The following is a 20,946-nucleotide window of genomic DNA, read 5'->3' as shown; positions in this document are numbered from 1 at the left end:
GGTGGGGCTGTTCCGGCACATGTCTATTAACAGGACAAGAGGATTCTGAGTTCAAGGGTAGCTCAGGGTACAGAGCAAGATTCGAACTTACAGGAAATTTCATATCAGAGAAACTAAAGGGAGAATGGCAGTGATGCTGTTCAACTGTAGCAATAAACTCCCTTGAAGAAAGTGGGGAAGCGAATGGTTTTCAGAGTCAGCTTTTCTTTTAGAGAAAGAGGCATGCCAGGGATGTGTTCCCTAATTCTCTAGAGTGCAAGCTGAACTAGATCACTTCCAATTGCATCCTTCAACTTCTAGGCTTTCCCATTTATTCTAACCTCTAAAAAGGCCCCAGCAGCATGAGGAATGTATTTCCAAACACAGATCTCACATCCCCGAATGTATACTGTGCTCTAAAGAGCTAATGGCTTTGCTAAGACTTTCACCTGGCATCACTTTAGCCCTCGAGGGAGGATTAGGCTGTGGCTATAAGAAACCGAAGCAGCAGCTTCTCACCATTCTCTTCACCTTAGACAGTGTAATTTGTTTCCTGGAAGTGGTCAGAAAAGTCACACATCATGAAACGTACTGGCTATTTCTACAAACTATAGTTCCTCAGCAGGTATAAACTGCATAATGTAGAGAATTAGAGTTCCCTAATTCTTTCTACTTCAAAAGGCCCCACTTTCCATTGTGAAACAAAATATACATATAGAAACAGAATATATGATGTAAAAATATTGATTTTGTACTAGTCACTATCAGACTGGGTTACGGAACAAACTCCACATATTTCTCCCCAAAATCTCAATGACGTCATCTTCATAATTTGAAGTTAGTGGAGTATTTACATCATGGTAATTAACAAATATTCTTAGGGTCAGCTCATCTCACTAAGTATAAAAAAATAATGTTATAGCAAATACCTGTGTAAGTACCACCAAACAACAACTGAGTGTCTACTGAAAAACTAAACTTCCCATGACCATTTTTTAAACAGACTACTGACTGCTTTTAGACCAAAGATTCCTGCTAGGAGCTCAGGGATTTTACCCCCAACTGGATACCCTAGGAAAACATTTTCTAGCCCTCACTAAATATTTTAGATTTTGTAAGTCACGTATGGCCTGAAATATTCATTTTTTTCTTATTCTCTTTTAAAACAACTGCTTAAAAACGTAAGATTTATATTTAAACAAGGGCTACATGACTGGCCACAGGATAGATCTGTTTGATAGGCCACAGTTTCTCAGCTCTTGCTCAAAAAGTCTGTACCCGTTTTTATCCTTGATTCATTGGCTCGTGTATTTTCCAAGACACCTTTCTGGTGTTCACCTCAGCCTTTTACCTCCTTCCTCTCTTGAATAATGGAAAGGCCCTCACATTTCAAATGCCAAAAATTTTGAAACTCTCATACTTGGACTTCTTAAATCATCCCTCTCTTAAGGAACTGCTCACATTGTTGTTTCTGGTTTCAGAATGAAGTGTTCTTCTTCCTGGGAAGTCTAAGTTCCACCTTTGTTGTTTTGACTCCATAGCCATTCACTTTCTCTGGTATTTTTTTTTCATCTGTTTTCTTTTCTCTCTTTCCTGAATCTATCTGGAAAGGACTTTTTAAAAGTCTCTTCTTTATTTTTTTCTAAAAACTAAAACACAGACTTACATATTTCTCTCTCTCTCTCTCTCTCTCTCTCTCTCTCTCTCTCTCTGGGGGGGGGGGGGATTGAGTTCTTGACAGTCACAGTATTTTCCAGAAAACTACAAAAGACACATCATAAAGTCTTAGAAGTCTGGATGTGAAATGTTTGCATTTAAATTAACTATAAAGGAGTGATAATTAAAAGACAAGCATAGATAAATTAAATAGCGATACTACTTGAAAGAACAGGCACAAAGGATTAAACACAGGAACAGCATTTAAAGCAGCAGGAATAAAATAGGAACTCCTAAGGAAGACCTACAAAAGGGTGAGATGTGAGGGCATTCAAATAGGATCTAGTGAGTTCTAGCACCCAAAAAGGAGGAAGTCAGAACCTGCAGAGAGTCAGAGAAATCAGCATGAAAACTACCACAGGAACATTTTATGATGATTAGGAAGCTGCTGATTCCAGCTGATAATTTGGCCAAGTTGTGACCACAGTGAGAAGAGTTTCAGTAGAAAGTTGGGTGCAATAAGAAGCAAAATGAAGTAAACAGAGGCAGTAGACACTAGCCCTTCTTTTATGAAACTTAATTTTTAAAAAAAGGAAATTGTGTTACTTGGCACGAACTCAAACTCAGGAGGAGAATTTTAAGTATTTGTTTTAACATCAGTTAGAGCTGTGCTGTCCAACACACCAGCATCCCATCATGTGGCTATTGAGGGTTTGAAATGTGTCCAGTACCAGCTGAGCTGCACTGAGTCAGGTTCACCCCTGAATTTAAAGATTTAGCATTAAGAGAGAATTATAAAATGTCCTAGCAATTATTTTGTATGGAATAAAATGAAGCTCAAAATTTGAATACAATATGTTCAATAAAATATTTTATTAAAATCAAAATGATGTTTCCTTTTGCTTTTCTTTAAAGTGTGGCTTGAAAATACAAAATCTTATGTGTTGTGCATTTAACATTTCTACTGAGCAGTTCTTAGCCAGAGCAGGACTGAGACTAGTAAACAGTAAAAGTTGCATTACTAGTGCTAACAATAATAGTAATAGTAACCAGTATTAACAGCGCTGGTAGGCATAATTCTAAGATGGTCCCAAGATCCATTACTGCAGAATCTGCTCCCTTTGATCTGAGTGTAACTATAGACTGTGAGGCATATCACTCCCTTGACTGTAATACTACCCTATAGGCTTTGAGTAAACCAGATGAGGGTCTACATTGCCTTGACCTAATTAGCCACATTTTTCAGAAGAAGGTGTAGTTTCAGGTAGATACCCCACTGTGACCAAAAAGAAGCAATAATAAACTACCATTGTTACAACAGGGAGCCATAGGCAAGAATTGAAGAACAGTCTCTTGCTTTGGAGAAGTCCTTGCCAACAGCCAGTGAGAAAATACAGACACATTCCTACAACAGAAAGGACTGAATTTGACCCATGACCTAAAGAGATGGGAAGAGAATCCCAAGCCTCAAGTGACCCAGAAGCCCCAATTCACACCTTAATTTCCATCTGCCTAGGTGAGTTAAGCAGTTAAACCAAACTCATAGTTCTGGGTCACAGAAACTAGAGATAATAAATGTGTATGTTGATGCTGGCTGTATTACTGGGATTGAATCCAGGGTTTCCGACATGCTAGGCAAGTGCTCCATCTCTAAACTGTACCTCAAATCCTTGGGTTTTCCAGAACCACTAAGTTTGTGTTAATTTATAAGCAATAAAACTATAATAAAATATCTAACATTTAATTAGCAATTATTACACACTCAGTATTTCAAATATACTGTCACGAAAACCCAAAGAAGTGAGTACTATCATTTGAGTTTGACAATAAAGGTAACTGAGACTCCAAATAGTCAAAAAATTTCTCAAGATCATAAAATTAATCATTGGTGGAGCTATGATTAAAAGGTTTACAGCACAAAAATAATAATTGATGGAATCAGATCTAAGAAGAGTGGGCAGGAAATGAGACTGATACCATAAGTGAAGTCTTGGTCTTAACCAAGAGAAAAACCACCTCCTCTGAGAATCAGAAGAGAAGGGCAGCATGAGTAGGGTGCATCAGGATGTGACTAACGAGAGGGGAAGGTGGGATGAGATCACATCTGATAACCTAAGTTTCACAGAATGCAAAGTAGGCTATTTGCTTTGACAAGGAGTGGAATTAAGTAAGGTTTGCAGATCCTTGTGTGGAGTTTTTATCATTGCAGAGAGGGAGGAGAGAGGAAGTGACTGACCAACAGTGTTGAAATTATGAATTATCAAGCTAATGTTCAGCTTTACTGTTATTTTTCCAATTAGTCATAGCCTTACTGAAGAACAGATGATAGCTGAGCATTTCATAAAATGGTAAGATAGGAGGATGGAAACAAGAATAAATAAGATGCTGATAAAAACTAGACCATAGCTCAGTCTGGACAGGGGAAGAGAGGAAACCAGAAAAAGGAAAGTGCTACGATTTTAATATGGTCTGTTGTTTCTGAAATTCATGCTGGAATTTAATCTCAATATGAGATACAAGGAAGTACAATCAAGTGTGACTTTAAGAGGTGATCAGGGCTTTGGCCTCGTCACTGGAGTAACTCATTTATATGATTTACATTTTAAGGAGTTAACAGGTTCTCTCAAAAGTATGTCTGTCATAAAAGGCAAACTTGGCAGTCAACTGAGAATCCTTGGTGAGGCCTGCGGGGACCGGAGATCCCTGCCCAGAAACCTGCTGTCATTCAGGAACCCCAGCTGAGGCCACCAGGATTGGGAGTCTGTGCCCACCTACCTGTTCATACTCAGGAACCAACTCTAAGGCCCTCAGGGACTGGGAGTCTGCACCCAGTGACCTTCAGTAAACCAGGAACCCTCAGTGAACACTTTGTGGGGTGAGAGTCCACTGCCAGCTACCCGCCCACACCCCAGAACCATCCCTGAAGCTCATGCAGACCAGGAGTCTGTGATCAGCAACGTGCAGTCATCTAGGAACCCTTCGTGAGGCCCACAGGGACTGTGAATCTGCTCCTAGCATCCTGCAGTCATCCTGGAACTCTTGGTGAAGACCACAGGGACTTGAAGTCTGCACACAGCTACCCACAGTCACGCAGGAACCCATAAGGCCTGCAGGGACTGGGAAGCTGCAGCCAGTGAGTGACTCGCCCAAACCCAAGAACCATCTCTGAAGCCCACCGGGATGAAGAATCTGGGACTAGAGAAGCGCAGCCATTGGCAGTTGTCAGGGAGGCCCCTGTGGCTGGACAGATGGAAGGCTCAGGAAGCAAACAGGACTTGACATCCCACTAATTCAGGGGAACACAAGAAAAGGCCAAAATGAAAGAACAAAATGCAGTCTCAAGCATCCAGCCCATCCTGATCAAGTATAAGAGACATAGGTCTGTACTCTCAAAGCATTAAAAACACAGAAGAAAAAATCAGATTGCTAGAAACATGAATTACTGAGGGTGGATCGAAAACACATAAAACTTTTGAATAATCCAATATTAGCTAATAAAACTGAAAACATAATTAAAAACAATAACAAAAAGCCCAGGTCCTGGTAGATTCACAGCTGAATTCTGCAAGAAATTTAGAGATGACTTAGCATCAATACTCCTCAAACTCTTTAATGAAATTGAAAGGGAAATAATTCTCCCTAACTTATTTGGGAAGAAAAATATTACTCTAACACCAAAACCAGAGGAAGACCTAACCTAAAAAGAAAATTACTGGTCAATCTCTCAAATGAACATAGATGCAAAAATCCTCAATAAAATACTATCAAAGAGAATGCAGCAAATCATCAAGAAGATTATACACAATGACCAAGAAGGATTCATCCCAGGAATGCAGGAATATGTAAGTCAATAAATGTAATACACCACATTAAGAGAGAGAGAGGTCTCTGTTTGAATGTTCACTTTGTATGCTTTGATACTGTGACTTGAGCAACTATCTCTAAGATGATAATGTGTAATCTATTAACTGGTGATTTCTTACTGTTTTTTTTTTTTTTTTTTTTTTTTTTTTTTTGTAGTTCTGTATTACTTGTACCCTTACACCGCTTTGTTTTGTTTTGTTTTTTCTCTTTTTGCTTTTAAATAAAATTTTTTAAAAAAGAGAGAGAGAGAGGCAAAAATCACATGATCATCTCAATAGATGCAGAAAAATCTTTTGATAAAGTCCAAAACTCATTAACGTTAAAAACCCTAGAGAAAATCAGAATAGATTAGTCTTTACTTCAATCTGATAAAAGCCATCTAAAACAAATCAACAGCCAGCCTGATACTAAATGGTCAAAAACTGAAAGCTTTCACTCTGGAGTTCTGGTAAAGATGGCAGATATCTGATAACAGCAGGCTACAGAGGCTTCTAGAGATAGTCAACTTAGATTCCAAAAATAATACAGCGTGGGAGGCCTGAACAGAGGGAGACAGATCCTCCAGACCCAGTAACAAACTAAGCTGAGAGAAACCAATTAAACATACAGTCCCAGTGCTACTATTGGAACAGCTAAAGGCTCAGTGCTCCTGCTGCATCGCTTGAACTCGCGTAGCCGAGACTAACTGAGCTGCCCAAAAGCCTGCCACTTCAACTCACTGGAGACTTACTTACACTGAGGTCGGGGGTCTGCGAGCCAAATGGAGAGCTGAGCTGGCAGGAAACTTGCATCGACCTGTGGTGAGTGATGGGAATAAAACCAATCCACAGAAAAAGGAACTCCAACAGAGGCATTCTGGGGCCAGGCAGACTGGCAAGAACAAGGAGCAGTGGCGACTTCAGTCAGCTGCTCCCTTCTCAAGCAGGATTGCTGGGGTGTGCTTGGCCTGGGTCATGCCCTGGGCTGAGACCCAATAGGTTAACCCAAACCAAGTCCCTACGTGAGGCAGCTTAGCCTAATACAGTGAAGCCCTCAGAAGGTTGACTGATCCGCAGGGGAGGGCCCAGCATACACTGCACTGTTTGTACCTCCTTAGTACACTGAAGTGGGCAGGAGCACCTAGTCAGCATTCTTCAGACGAACTGTAACCAACAAAGAAACAAACTGGGGCCTCCTGTATACACCTGTATGGGAGGAACAAATAATATAAGAAAAGGAAGCAACAAGAAAAGTCCCCAGGCCCCAAATCTGAGAAGATTGATCCAGGAAAGGTAAATACAAAGAAGATTGAGGATGGCAAACATGCAATATCAGACATGGCACCAGGGACATAAAGCAGTATCTTCGGGATTTCATAGATGAATTCAAAAGTGATATATTTAACCAAGTAAAGCAACATATAAATAGATTAATAAAAGAAATGCTAAGCACCTCTCAAGAAGATACAGATGGAAGGATGGAGGAACACAAAAAAAAGGGGAGAATTGTTTGATGAAGAATGTAAAGAAAACATAGAATACATGAAGCAGGTTCAAAGAGATTACCAGGAAATTGAAAACGCCACTGAAAGCTGGCAAAACAGCTTGAAAGAAACTCACGATAAATTATCCATACTGGAGGACAGGTTTGCAATGTGGGATCATGAAAGGAAAAAAAATTTCTTTAAAATAACAAGGAGACAAGCAGTAACAATACAAAGGCTAGAAGATGACAAAAAGATCTATAACTTAAGAATAAAGAATGTGAACGAAGAAGCAGGGATAAAGGAACTGCAAAGGGTATTCACAAAAATAATTAAGGAAAACTTCCTAAGCGTAGGAAAAGGAAATGATATTCAGATGTATGAGGCATACAGAACTCCAGCCACCTACAACCAAAACAGAGCTACACACAAGCATATAATAACCAAGATCCCAGAAATCCAATATAAGAACAGAATATTAAAAGCTATCAGAGACGAGAAACAGATTACTTACAAAGGAAAGCCCATCAGAATCATGGCAGACTTCTCAGCACAAACCATCAAATCGAGAAGAACGCAGAGCAAAGTATTCTAAGCCCTGAAAGAAAATAACCTCCAGCCCAGATTGATGTACCCTGAAAAACTGTCTCTAGAAATTAATGGAGAACAAGATGCTTCCAAGGCAAAAAGGAACTGGGGAAATTTGCGACCACCAATCCAACTCTACAGAGAATACTACAGGACAGTCTAGAGAGAGAGAAAAGTACCAGGATTTCAGGAACAGTGGCAGACAGGCCTCAATGAATGGAGCAGAAAGTGAAATGAAGAAGACAAACAGACAACTAATGATGGAAAAAAGAGCACAACAGAAATGAGGCAGAGAAGGTTGGATATAACTTCTAATATAGATGGCCTAGATACACTAAATTAAGGAAGAAAAGAAAGAATCACAGGCAGAGTGGATCAAAAAGTAGGGTCCACCGAGATGCTCTTTATAGGAAATATAATTAACCCAAAAAAGTGTATATGGACCAAAAATCAAATATGAGAAAACAATACTCTATGTGATAGGGAACCAGAGAGCAATAGGGACAACTGGATCAGTATTTATGGGAATGTTGGAAAGACAGGCTTTAATAGGTTAAAAAAAAAATACAACTAGAGATCAAGTCCAGGAGTGAGAAGGTTCAGGAACACTTAGGTAAATAGCAGTTGTTCCCCCCTCATATAAAACCAAGGGTGTTGGGGAGACCAAAAAATGCACAGTACACCCTGGGGGAGTGAAAGAGGACAAATAGTCTTTAAAAAGACAGCAGAATATATTGCTAATAGTGTATCAGGAATTAAACCTATATTACTCTCACCACTCTGCTTAGATAGAACTTATTCTGTCCCAGTTTGTATACAAGCACTAGATCTGAGGGCACAGACAGCTATTCCAAAAATATCAGGATATAGCACAGTAATCATCTTGAATTTCCTATTAACTTAAACTGGATCCCTGTATAATTTATACTGTTATATCATGACTGGTATTAGTTAAATCTGATTTGTTTGATTGCTGATTGTTATTGACAGATTTTATTCAAAACTGTTAAGGTTGATAGTATCAAGTCAGAGAGTATAGACAACCATACTGAAAATGACAATGATTCACTACAATACACATTCTGGTTTGATTACTACCTGTTGGTGTAGTTCTACACCATCTACAAAGTTGTACTTCTACTAATACTGTTATGTACTTATATATTCAATTACACTTTATCTGATGATATAGCCAATTCTATTGATAACAAGACACATCACACTAACCATGGTAGAACTGCTTGCACAGCAGTTTTATATGTCTTTTTAGTTTTATGTGTCTATTGGAATATGTTTTGTTCTGTCCTGCTTTGTTCTGTTTCTCCCTCTAATACAGAAAGGATAGAAATACATGTTAAGACTCATGCATGGAACCTATAAATAGTTTTTGAGAACTGATCTTATGACACATGATGAAATGAACAAATACTTTGAAGGAAAAAAAGGGGCACAGTACCCACTGCTGATTCCGGAGTGTTATGATATGAAATCCAGCAATACTATTATTCTTTGTTCAGAGTGATTTTAGTCTTCTTTGGTTTGTTTAACCTCAACATAAATGAAGATATGGATAAATGCATATATGTTTAAGTGCATAGGATTGATAACCATATTACCAAGTTTTTATTAAATAGTTGAACGGAACTATTTGCAGTCTTGCTATTTGAGTTCCCATTTATATGTTCCACTTTTGTATCTTGAACAATTATTTGTAAGAAGACAATATGTAAACATCAACTAGTGATTTATTACTGTTTATTTTTTTCTTTGATAGTATATATTATTTCTACCCATTTTCTGTTTTGTCTTTCTTTAAATAAAATTTTAAAAAATAAAGCTTTCACTCTAAAATCAGGAACAAGATAGTTGTCCACTATTATCACTCCCATTTAATATAGTTCTGGAAATGTTAGCCCAAGCAATTAGACAAGAGAGAGAAAAGGAATAAAGATAGGAAAGGAAGAAGTGAAATTATCATTATTTTTCAAATTATATAATAATTTACTCAGAAGTCCCTGAAAACTCCACCAATAGACTTGTAGACTTATAAGAAAATTCAGTCATAGCTAGGTACAAAGTTAACACTCAAATGTCAATAGCATTCCTGAATGTAAACGACATACTCAGAGAGAAATTAGGGAAATGGCAGCCTTCACAATAACATCAAAGAAATACTTAGGAATCAATTCAACAAAGGAAAAAGAAGATGTATACGTTAAATTACAGTACTATGAAAAAAGAAAGCAAAGAGGAATTCAGAAAATGGAAAGAGCCCTTGCTCCTGACTAAGAACCAACACTGTGAAAATGGCCATCCTCCCAAAACTGTTATACAAATCTAATGCAATCCCAATCAAAGTACCATTAGCATACCTCACAGATCTAGAGAAAAAATTCCTAAAATTCATATGTAACCATAAGAAACCTAGAATGGCAAAGGCAATTATGGGCAACAAAGGCAAGGCAGTAGGCATCACAGTCCCAGACTTATACTACAAGGTTACCATCATAAAATCAGCATGATACTAGCAAAAAATGGACCTGAGGATCAATAAAACAGAACAGAAGACATAGACACAATTACAAACACACACTCAGCCACCTTATCTTTGACAAAGGGACCAAACATTCACTGGAAGAAAGACAGCCTTGTACTAAGTGGCATTGGAAAAAGTGTCTTTCCACATGCCAAAGATTTAAACCAGATGCATGCCTATCACCATGGACTAAACTAAAGTCAAAATAGATAAAAGATCTAAAAAAAAGAGAAACACTAAACCTACTGAAAGACAAAATAGGTCATGGGAGTAGATAAGGAATTCATGAACAAATGCCAAACTGCACAGGAAGTACTTCAAAGAATCAACAACTGTGATCTCATCTTACTAAAATGCTCTTGCACCAATCAAAAGAAATCACCAATAAGAAATTAGAAGAAATCACCAATAGGGTTTTTGTAGTTAGGGATTGTACACAGAGAACAATTAGGATCAAGATATGGAGTTTATAATATTTTTATAATGGTCACCAGGAGTTAACACAGGAAAAAGCAGGAAATCTATCTGCAACACCAAAGACATAGATTAGTCAAGAGCCTAACCCCCACAGCAATGTCCTACATGAGTCCAGATAAAAACCTAGAGCTCATGACAATGCCTCCCACAAGTCCAACTGGAGGTCCAGAGCCCACAAGAAGGACTCATGCCAGTCTCTTTTACGGATCCATGTGGGGAAGACCCAAGGGTCAGCGGTGGAAGCCAGAAAGTCTATGCCAGCAGGATGAAGAAGCTGTGCTAGTGGGATGAGGGTTCTACGCTGGAGCCGCGAAGTCACACTCACAACAAAGACCAGGGCTATCCTGAAGGCACCACCGCCATCCTCAGCGACATGGAGGCCCCGAGCTCCTCCAATGACATGCACAGTCAGGTACGTGCCAGGAAGCAGCGTGACAAGTTCATCCTGGAGACCAAGCAGCACATGTCTTCCCCTCCGGAGCCAGGAAGCAATGCTCGATGTGAGGACCAAAGCTTCTCCAGGAGAACCAACATCTCAGACAGCAATTCATAGGAGAACCCACAGTGCCTCCTTAATGCCTCAACCCCTCAACACCTCCCTACTTCTCCACCTATTTATTCTGGCAACTTTCCTCAGGTGGAGCGTCTTCGCTCAGTATCATGCTGATGTAATCCAGCAGGCGTTAAGTTGACCACCAGTTCTTAATCCATAACAAGAGTGAAAAGAAAACCCACAAATGAGTAAAAGATTTTTGTTAACTGTCCCTCAGACAAAAGAACTTTTATCTAAAACATATAAAGAATAGGAAAAAATAGGGCCCCTCAAATTTAAAGACCCAATCCAAAACTGGGCATCGGAGATGAATACACAAGTCTCAGAAAAAGAAATACAAATAGTACATAAATATATGAAAAAATGTTCAACATAATTGGTCATTTGAGAAATACAAATTAACACTTACATGTCATCTCACTTCCAAAAGAATGGCTAGCATCAAGAAATTAACCAATAACAAATGCTGGCAGGGCTATGGGGAAAAATGAACCCCTCTCCATTGTTGGTGGGAGTGCAGACTGGTACAACCACTGTGAACAGCAGGTTGCCTTCCTAATATAAAAACTAAAGGAGTTACTGGGTCCAAAATGTACAATACATCCTGTAAAAGTGAAAGGTGAGGAATTGTCTAAAAAGAGAAGGAAGTGGCCACTGTTAATCTATTATCATGATTTGAAACCCATATTGTTTTCATTGTTCTATTTAATTTGGTTTTATTCTGTTTCGATTTGTCTACTTGTATTAGATTTGATGGCATGAAAGTTACTCCAAAGATAGCAGGATATACTATGGTAACAATTTATGATTTCTATTAGCTTGATTTGAACCCATGTATTGCTTTCACTGTTTCGTTTTGACTGATTTTATTCTATTCTGTTTTGTTTGATAATATCAAGTATCAAGTATGGCAACTACTTAGAAGAGAACAAGATACACTACAATAGGGGCTGGGGATTTAGCTCAACGGCATAAGCGCCTGCCTTGGAAGCAGGCAGTCGTGAGTTCGATCCCTGGTACTGATAAAAAAGGAAAAAGACAAAAAAAAAAAAAAGATACACTACAATATCTATTCTGGTTTAACTATTATCTTCTTTTGAAGTCTTATAATGTCTCCAATGTTTTGTTTTTATTGGTTTTATTCTGTACTGTTTTGTTCAATTTTATTATGCCAGATGATATGGGCAATTCTTTTGAAGACAGTAAGAGGCATTATGGTAGCCATTATTAATCTCTTTATATTTTGTTTTTAAGTCACGTACTATGCTCATCTTTTTGTTTTGATTGACTCTACTTTGTTTTATCTCATTTGGTTTTATTCTCTTCAAAATAAAAAATGATAGACTCGAGGCTTTTATATGTAAATGGATGCAACTAGAAATCTTACTCATAAGTGAAATAAATCAGACTTGCAGGTATAAACATCACATTGTCGCACTAGTATAAGAAACTGAAAGAGTAAATAAAATCCAGAAGTTACACTAGATATGGTAAAAGGGAAAGAAATGGCTCACAGGGAAAGTATATTGTTGAATCAATCTTGCATGCCTGTGTCTGGTAGCTTAAGCAATTACTTTGAGGATAACAATATGCAACATAATAACCATTGTTAAATTTCTATCATCTTAGTCTGAAATCCTATGTCACCATTGGTTTTTGTTGTTGTTGCTATTTTATTCTTGTTGTTGCTTTTTAATTGCTTGTCTGCTTCTTGACTTTTCTGCGTTTTTTTCTCTTTAAAACAAAACAAAAAGAAGGTTGGACTTGTCAGAGACAAGGAAGAGGATCACGGAGATGAACAAGAGGGAGCAAAAGTGTGGAAAAATGATCAAAATATGCTACACAAATGCACTAATTCTCAAAAATGAACATAACTATGATGCATAGCAAACACCGACTAATAAAAATTTTTAAATAAATAAAAGTCAATTCTGTGGGGCCTCTTGCACACTCTGTGACTCTGGCCACACAATCCTCCCTGTGGCTCAGGATTCTGCCATCAGAAACACTGTCCCTAGATGTTACCCTTCAACACTGCACCATAACCACAAACCAACATAAACGGATTTATTTAGAACTCACACAGGCTACAGAATTGCTATTAGCAAAAGGAGAAACTGACTAAGACACACTAGGAAGAGAGAGAATGAGAGAGAGAGAGAGAGAGAGAGTCTGAGACAGAAACACAGAGAAATGTGAGGGCCTGTTAGACAAAGATAACCAGATCCCATCACATTCAGAAGGAACAAAATAAGGATAAGAACATTCTAGAAAAGTCCATTCAACCACAGTGTCTAAGCCAAAAGAATATATTAATAATAAGATTTTACTACTTGATAATAGACCCTAGAAGTACTTACCCCGTGACCCTGCAATTGCAGCCCGGGATGAGGCTCACGGGAGTGTGAAGGTCTTACAGTCACACCTCCTCTATTCAAAACAATCACACTCGTTGAAAGTTGGATAGAAGCAGACACTTGAAGGAATGAATATGTCACCCAAACTCTTTGGTAAAGAAAAACAATGTGTGAAGAAATTTCAGAAATGCTAGAAAGGAGGACGTGAAATATCAGAAGCTTCACGTGTCTACTGTGTTATGATTGTGTGGCATTAGATGACACTGTCATTCTAACATATCTACATTCAGGAGAGAGCAATAGTTTATGACAGATTTGAAAATGAAACTCTACATTGAAAGGTTTGCACAAAACCACAAAAGAGCATATGATTATCACATGTTTGCAAACTAAAATGACTACCTAATCTTCCTTGATGTTTAAAACCTGCCTTAAATGTGTGGGAATGTGTGATATATATGTCTCTATAAGTTAACAACTGTCAAGCTGAGATAATTCCGAATGACAATATTGTCAATCTCAATTAAAAATAATGATTCTAAAATTTGGAAGACTTTTTTAGCATGTATAACTGAGATCAAGTAAAGAGATGGTTCTTATTAAAGATAGTATTAAATATAATTTGAGCTACCACTGAAAACTTCCAACCCTTCCTATCAGCGGTCACAACAGTGGAGAGAAATGTTCACAGGATCGAGACATCGAGTATTTCTTTTTCTTTCTTTCTTTTTCTTTTTTGACATAACCTTGCTATGTAGTTCAGGCTTGAACTCACCATATAGTCTAGGACTGGCCTCAAACTCATGGTGATTGTCTACCTCAGCCTTCTGTGTGAGTTCCTAAAGGCATGCTCCACCATATCCAGGGCAGTATTTCTTTTCAACAAACACAGAGGAGAATTGCATCTTCTATGTTTCTGTACTAATGAAATCATTAGGTATTCTTATGGTTTGGTACTTAACTGTCTCCTAGAAGTTCATGTGTTGAAGACTTGATCCTCAGTGCAGCGATGTTTAGAACTGGGGCCTTTGGAATGTGATGGGATCATCAGAATTGTGCCCTCACAAAGGAATGAATTATTTATGGATTGACAGCTTAGTGAATTTGGGGAAGCACCCTTTGTCTTAAAGCAAGCTCTTTTTCTCTTTGATTCTTGGCTGGCATGAGCTGAGCAACTCGTTTCACACATGATCCCCTACTACGATGTTTCTGCCTCACCGTGGGCTTAAAATCAATGGAGTTGACTGTGGACTGAAACTTCTGAAACCATGAACCAGAGTAAATCTTTCTTCCTTTGATTTTCTCAGGTATTTTTTCACAGCAATGGAAAACTGACTGATAAAGGCAATAAAGTTGCTATCAAACTAGAGAAAGAACTTCCAAATGAAATCATGTCAGAGTCACACAAGCTAAAATAAGAGTGAATTGTATTCTGCTTTAAATTTGTGATTCCATAGCTGCATTTGAGGGCACCGGGTCTGACCACGGCAGGCCTATTGATAACTTGATAGTGAACACATTAGGATAAGACAAAGATTCAGTGTTAAAATCCACACCACATTGTTCAGAAAGATACTCAAATAAATTTTAATGACAATAGAACAATTCTTCCTATGAGCCTAATCCCCATAAAAAGCCATCCCACCATACTCTCACAAAACAAAGTTCCTTAAATATGTCATGTGAACACAGAAGCAGCATCTGTTACAAATGCAGCAGGTGACTGTTAAACATCATGCAGGTTCAGCTGCAGACTCTCCTTGTAACTTTGCTGTCTCTGACTCTTCCCAAGGATAAGACCCATTTCCCCCCATCTGCCAGTTTTCTCCTCTGCTGACCAAGGATTACCCTCAGTCTTTGTTGTTTTTTTTCAGATCACCTTAAAGCATGAAAAAGTCCATCATGGACTTCTCATCATATGACTCAGTTGTAAACCTCCACTTGTGCTATGGTCTAAATATATATTCCCCTACACACACATACACACACACACACACACACACACACACACACATACACACACTTCAAATTCACAGTTAATGGGCTCCAACTAACAGAGTTAGAAGGGGTAGCTTGAGGTAACTAAGTAACAATGTCTCTTCTCTCATGAATAGAATTAGTGCCAATGTAAAATAGGCAAGGATATCTGTGTGGCCCCTTCCACCACGTGAGAACACAGACCCGGGCAACATATACCAAATTTGTTAGTGCAGACTGGGTTTCTCAGTCTCTAGAATTACAAGTGACAAATTTCCATTGTTTTATGAGTAGTCTTTTGCTATTCAAGTTAAAATAATCTAGAAGGACACACAAAGATTTCCTGGAAAAGACCACTGCTTAACTTTTCTAGAAAAGACGTTTTGGCTACAAATCTAGATACATACATAATTTAAATATAGTTCAATCCCCTTATTCAAATCTTTGGGGCACACTAAGTAGTGCTTTATAAATTAACCACAATATAACTAGTGTTTGCAAGGAGGTGTCATATTTTAAATGACAAAAGTTCACTGACAATGTATTTGAAGATCTGTGTATAATCAACCGCATTCTTCAATCATCTCTTAGCTCAGTTCATTAAATAAACTAGGAGGCTACGAAGAGTCACAGAAACTACCTTACAGGGTGAGACTTATAAATATTAATATGTACCCTGCCATATTAGGGGGATCCGGCTTTGTTATGATTTAGATTAAAGTCCCACAAAAGCCCCCGTGTGCTGAAATTGATCTGAGCTGAGCAGCATTACATTCATCAGTGGATTCACACACTGTGACTTTAGTATCTGAATGTGCTATCAGGAGGTGGGGCCTGATTAGAGCTGGCTATCTGGGGATGTGTAACTTGGAAGGGTCAAATTTGTTCTGGGTCCCTCCCTTCTCTCTCCACTTCCTGGCTTCCCTATATTGGGTAACCTTTTATCTGTCAAGGCCCTTTACCACCCTGTTTCTGCCTTGGAACCAGCCAGCCCAGAATAAATTGATGAACTAACATAAACCTCTCCTTTAAATTGTGGATATCAGGTTTTTAGTCCCAGAAATAGGAAAGTGACTATAATAGGCTCTTTTCATGAACATAATACAGTAATAAGACAAAAACCCACTTTCTTATTATTTACTCCAAAAGTAAATCTAGTCAAAAAGAGAGTTTCTTAAATCCCATCCAGAGGGTTTATACCAGCAGTAAAGTTATAAAATCATACTATAAGCTAGCTTAATTATTGAAAATGTTTCACCACACAAATGTCTACAAAAAGAATCTACTGAGTTATAAATAGAGGTATAAATTACACATTTATAAATAAATATAATGCAGTTTTTATATATAGAAATAATATAATTACCATATAAGATATGCATACACGTATGTTGCAAAACTGCTAAATTATAGCAAAGAACAATGCTTAACTTTGATACAAAATGCAAAATTAGTAGTTATGCTACCTAGAAAATAAATGCCAGAGATCCTAAAACATAGTCCACTGTAGTTTTCTAATGTTTTGCTCCCATTCCAACATGTTTCATATTCTACAATATTAAAATAAAATTTTATTGACTTTATGACATTAATATTCTTCCAAAGATGTCTAATTTTAAAATAGATAAATACTTAAAAAATCAGAGAAATTTGGAAATATTTTGAATTCACTCCTAAAATCATAAAGTATATATGCATGACTACCTATATAGAATGCATTCAATGAATCATAATACCTATTCGATGGCCTGCTCTCATGACAGTGACATTTAAAATGTTTACTTGAAATGTATCACTTTAAACCTTCACATCTACCAGAAGAAAGAGACACAATCATGTCTTCCTGCCTTGGAAATGTGGGAAACAAGTTTCACAGAGGTTAAGTTATTTACCTGCAGTTATTCACCTCCCACATGGCAGAGCAAAACCTCTAAACCAAGTTGTTAGATTACAGAGTTCTTTCTGGGGATAAAAGCTTTCTAAAAACATAAGTTACAAGTCAGTATGTGAGTCTCTGAAAGGATTCTAAGAAGAATCTGGCCCAGTTAGCACTTTTAAGACCAGGGACATCTAAAACTAATAGAGGTAATAACTGTATTTATAAGTTAGAAAGACAAAATATATTTCAAGATAGAAGAATGAAGGAGACGCCACTCTATGTTCATTTGAAATGGTAACAGAGACTGTAGCGTGGCTACACTCCGGCAGCTTGGAGGGTTTCTGATACTCTGTGTACTGTGTAATCATTCTACTCGTGGGTCTCTAACAGCAAATCAATCTCACACCTTTAGAACTGCTGGGTCTTCCACAGAATTATAATAAGGATGTTAGAAATGGATTACAGGGAATGGTGATGAATATTTTTGCTTTAATATCTGTTAAGAACTTCAATTATAACCAAGTAAATGAACTTACTTCGAGAGAGATTCTCAAGGGCTTTCCCCAGCTTCTCGCTCTCTTGAAGGATGTGGTTCAATTCATCAAAATCACGGCTTTCTGGTTTAGTCCGCCAGCTCCATCTAGGATGTTCTACTGACCTTGGCACTATGTTTAAAAAAAATGGTTATTTCATAAGTATGCTACATGTGATTCAAACTCACTGTTCATCATTATGTGAAAGATTGCACAAGACCAGATGGTTCTTGTGAGTAAACAAAAGGAAAGATGTAAAGTCAGTTAAAATTTGTAACTGAAAAATAAAGGGAAGTGTGGCAGGATTTATGAAGAAAATGATATCTAAGTATTGACTTAAACCTAATAATTTAAGGGGGAAATGCAGGCAAAACATATTTGTACTATGTTATCATCTTAAAGGTAATTACTGACCTAATGAGCAGCTAAATAAATATTTTAAGACTTTTTTCCCTATATCTTAATAAAACAAAAAGATAAAATGCATGTAAATATCTTTACTTCCACGTAACTAAAATTACGTTATATTCAAGGGAATTTTTCCTTTCAAATAAGTAGTTGAACACCGAGAAAGAACATGGTTTGGCAAGAAATGAAAGGTGCAAAATGGGTAATTATTTAGTGATAGAAAAACTGAACCCAAAGTCCATGAAGAGAGGGATGGCAAGAGAATAAGCTTTCACACATGTAAACAGTAGAGAATCATTCAGGAGAAAATGCTATCGTCATCCAAGTGTGAGAACTCAATTGTTTTACAGATTTAAGGAGTCCATTAAGTGCCAAGCACCATTCAATTCATATTAGAAAAACTTTTAAATACTGACAAGAAAGAAAAGATTGTAAACACCCTGAGGTACAAAAATACCAAATCAAAATGATAGCAGACTTCTTAGCAGTAATGCTTGCCTGAAACAGCACAACAAACTCCTTCCAATTCTGACTGAAAATTACTTTTAATTCAGAATTCTACATCAGCTAATGAATCAATCAGGATGCTTAAAGGATTGAAGATTTATTCCACAAGTACTATTTCCCAGAAAGATGGCAGTGGAGATGCTCTAACAAACTATAAAATAAGCCCATAAAATTCAAGAAACAAGTGATCTCCCAAAAGGAAAAGAAAAGGGAAATTCTCAGGATCTTAGAGAAAGACTATAAGACAACAAAGAAAATGCCTAGGGACCAAGGGCTGTAGAAACCAAGAGCAGAGCAAGAAGACAGAGCTTCAGCAGAGCGATTTCCAAATCATTCCAATGATTTTGTTTTTAAATTAAAATAAAATAAGAACATAGGATTACAATTACTTGATATGTTTGATCATGGGCAGAGTTAGGTGAAGGATTAGTGATGAGTATATAGAAAACAAAGTAAAATTGAAAATTGTCAATTCTAGAAAATTCAATATTTGAACTCAGTAAGTCTAAATGGTAAAAAATGTTAACTATGCAGTCATAATTATATCAATGCAGAATCTATATTTAACCAAGATGAGATGACTTCTTCACTGTAGGGCAAGATGAGATGGAAGCTAGTATAGGAAGCATAAGGTACAGAGGACAAGAGATAATGTCTAAAATTGAAAACAAGAAAAGAACTGTGTTAGTACTTTGGATAATTAGATGTAAGGACTTAGCACAAAGATACATCTAAAACAGGTGAAAGTGATTCTAGTTTAAAGAGAAAAAAGATACTAGTATTCCATAGTATAACTTTATTTTTAAAATCATGTACTTTTATATTGATGAAAATAAAATATTTTTCAAAAATTATTCATATAGGAAGGATACAGGAAATAGTCTTACACTATTAAAATATATCTTTCTGCTATCTTTTCAAAAAGTAATTCAATTTCTCTTAGATCTAGTAGTTTTTCTGTCTGGTAAAGCATCATAAATGAAAACACCTGCACTTGTGTATTGCATATGTATAAAACTGTTGATTTTCACAGAAAGTGCAAGGTTTTTTTCATCAAATTGTGTATGATAGCAAAAGTCTAGAAATAATCTGAATGTCCTTCAAAAAAGAATACCTAAAAAAATTATGGCCCATATTATGCTACAATATGCAATATTAACACTATAAAAATTTAAGTTTATTGCCATGGGAATATTTCCATAATGCAATTTAAAACAATAAAAATAAGTAGGTTAGAAAGTTTTTGAGTTTTGAGCCAAGTCACCCACACATATTACAAATGCTGTGTGTACAAAGTGAACAATACAAAGGGGTAAATCTATTTCTAGGAGAACCAAATTTGATAGGTTGGAACAGGGAAATAATTTCTCTATATTATTATATATATTATATATTATATTTTATGTGTATATTTTGTAACAGGTCAAAGTAAGAAAGCAATGCTTATATATTTAAATAAATCTAAAAATTAAAAACTTTTAAAAATATATAGGATACAGCTGGCTCATCTTGAGCCTCTCTGTTTAAACAGAGGTACGGGGCAACATTAGCATTCTGATGTCAGAGCTGTGATGAGTAGACAGTTACTAATTAATTTGGAAAATGCTCCCAGACATTTTCTATCCCTGACCATTCCCCAGGGGATCCCTAAGGACGAGGTTAGACCTAAGACAAAGGAGCTCAGATGAGGGAGCAAAAGACATAATATTTGTTCCAGATTCTTCAAGACATCATTTGTAGTTATAATCTTCCTTGAATAATTTTTAATCTGAAATCCATATCTCTCTCTAACTTCCTAGAAAATACTATGATTGTCAAGATCTCTCCTTTAAGAACACAGAATTTTTTTGTAAAAAAAAATCCCAGGCCACAGATAGCTATCAGACAGGCCCAGCCGCCTGCCACCCCAGCTAGGCCAATGCATGTCCACGTGTGGAGACCAGTGGGAGAACTGTCCCGTAAACAGCAATTAAACAATGACTAAAATTATCTGAAGTATGTTTTCTGAGAAAAACTGTACTGTAAGAAATAAATCACAACTCTCCTTGCACACATTTTGAAATTAAAAGATTCCTATGATAGTCATTGTTTAATGCTACAGTATATTCTCTTTTTGTGTATTCTATCTGAAACTGAGAATCATATATATTTTAACTTTATTGGTCACAGT

General features: G+C 37.0%; 1 protein-coding gene across 1 annotated transcript in view; it reads right to left on the bottom strand.

The window, feature by feature from the left end:
* CUNH8orf34 (chromosome unknown C8orf34 homolog) overlaps positions 1–20,946 on the bottom strand; it is a 403,828-nt gene that overhangs the window by 315,569 nt on the left and 67,313 nt on the right. The window contains 1 exon segment of the mRNA XM_063257427.1: positions 17,865–17,993. Within this exon segment, the coding sequence (XP_063113497.1) occupies positions 17,865–17,993 (129 nt within the window).

Source organism: Cavia porcellus, unplaced genomic scaffold (assembly GCF_034190915.1).
Source record: "Cavia porcellus strain 051 isolate PalLab524CR breed Dunkin Hartley unplaced genomic scaffold, mCavPor4.1 scaffold_10, whole genome shotgun sequence".
Classification (NCBI taxonomy): Eukaryota; Metazoa; Chordata; class Mammalia; order Rodentia; family Caviidae; genus Cavia; species Cavia porcellus.
This window is presented reverse-complemented; position numbering and strand designations above follow the sequence as displayed.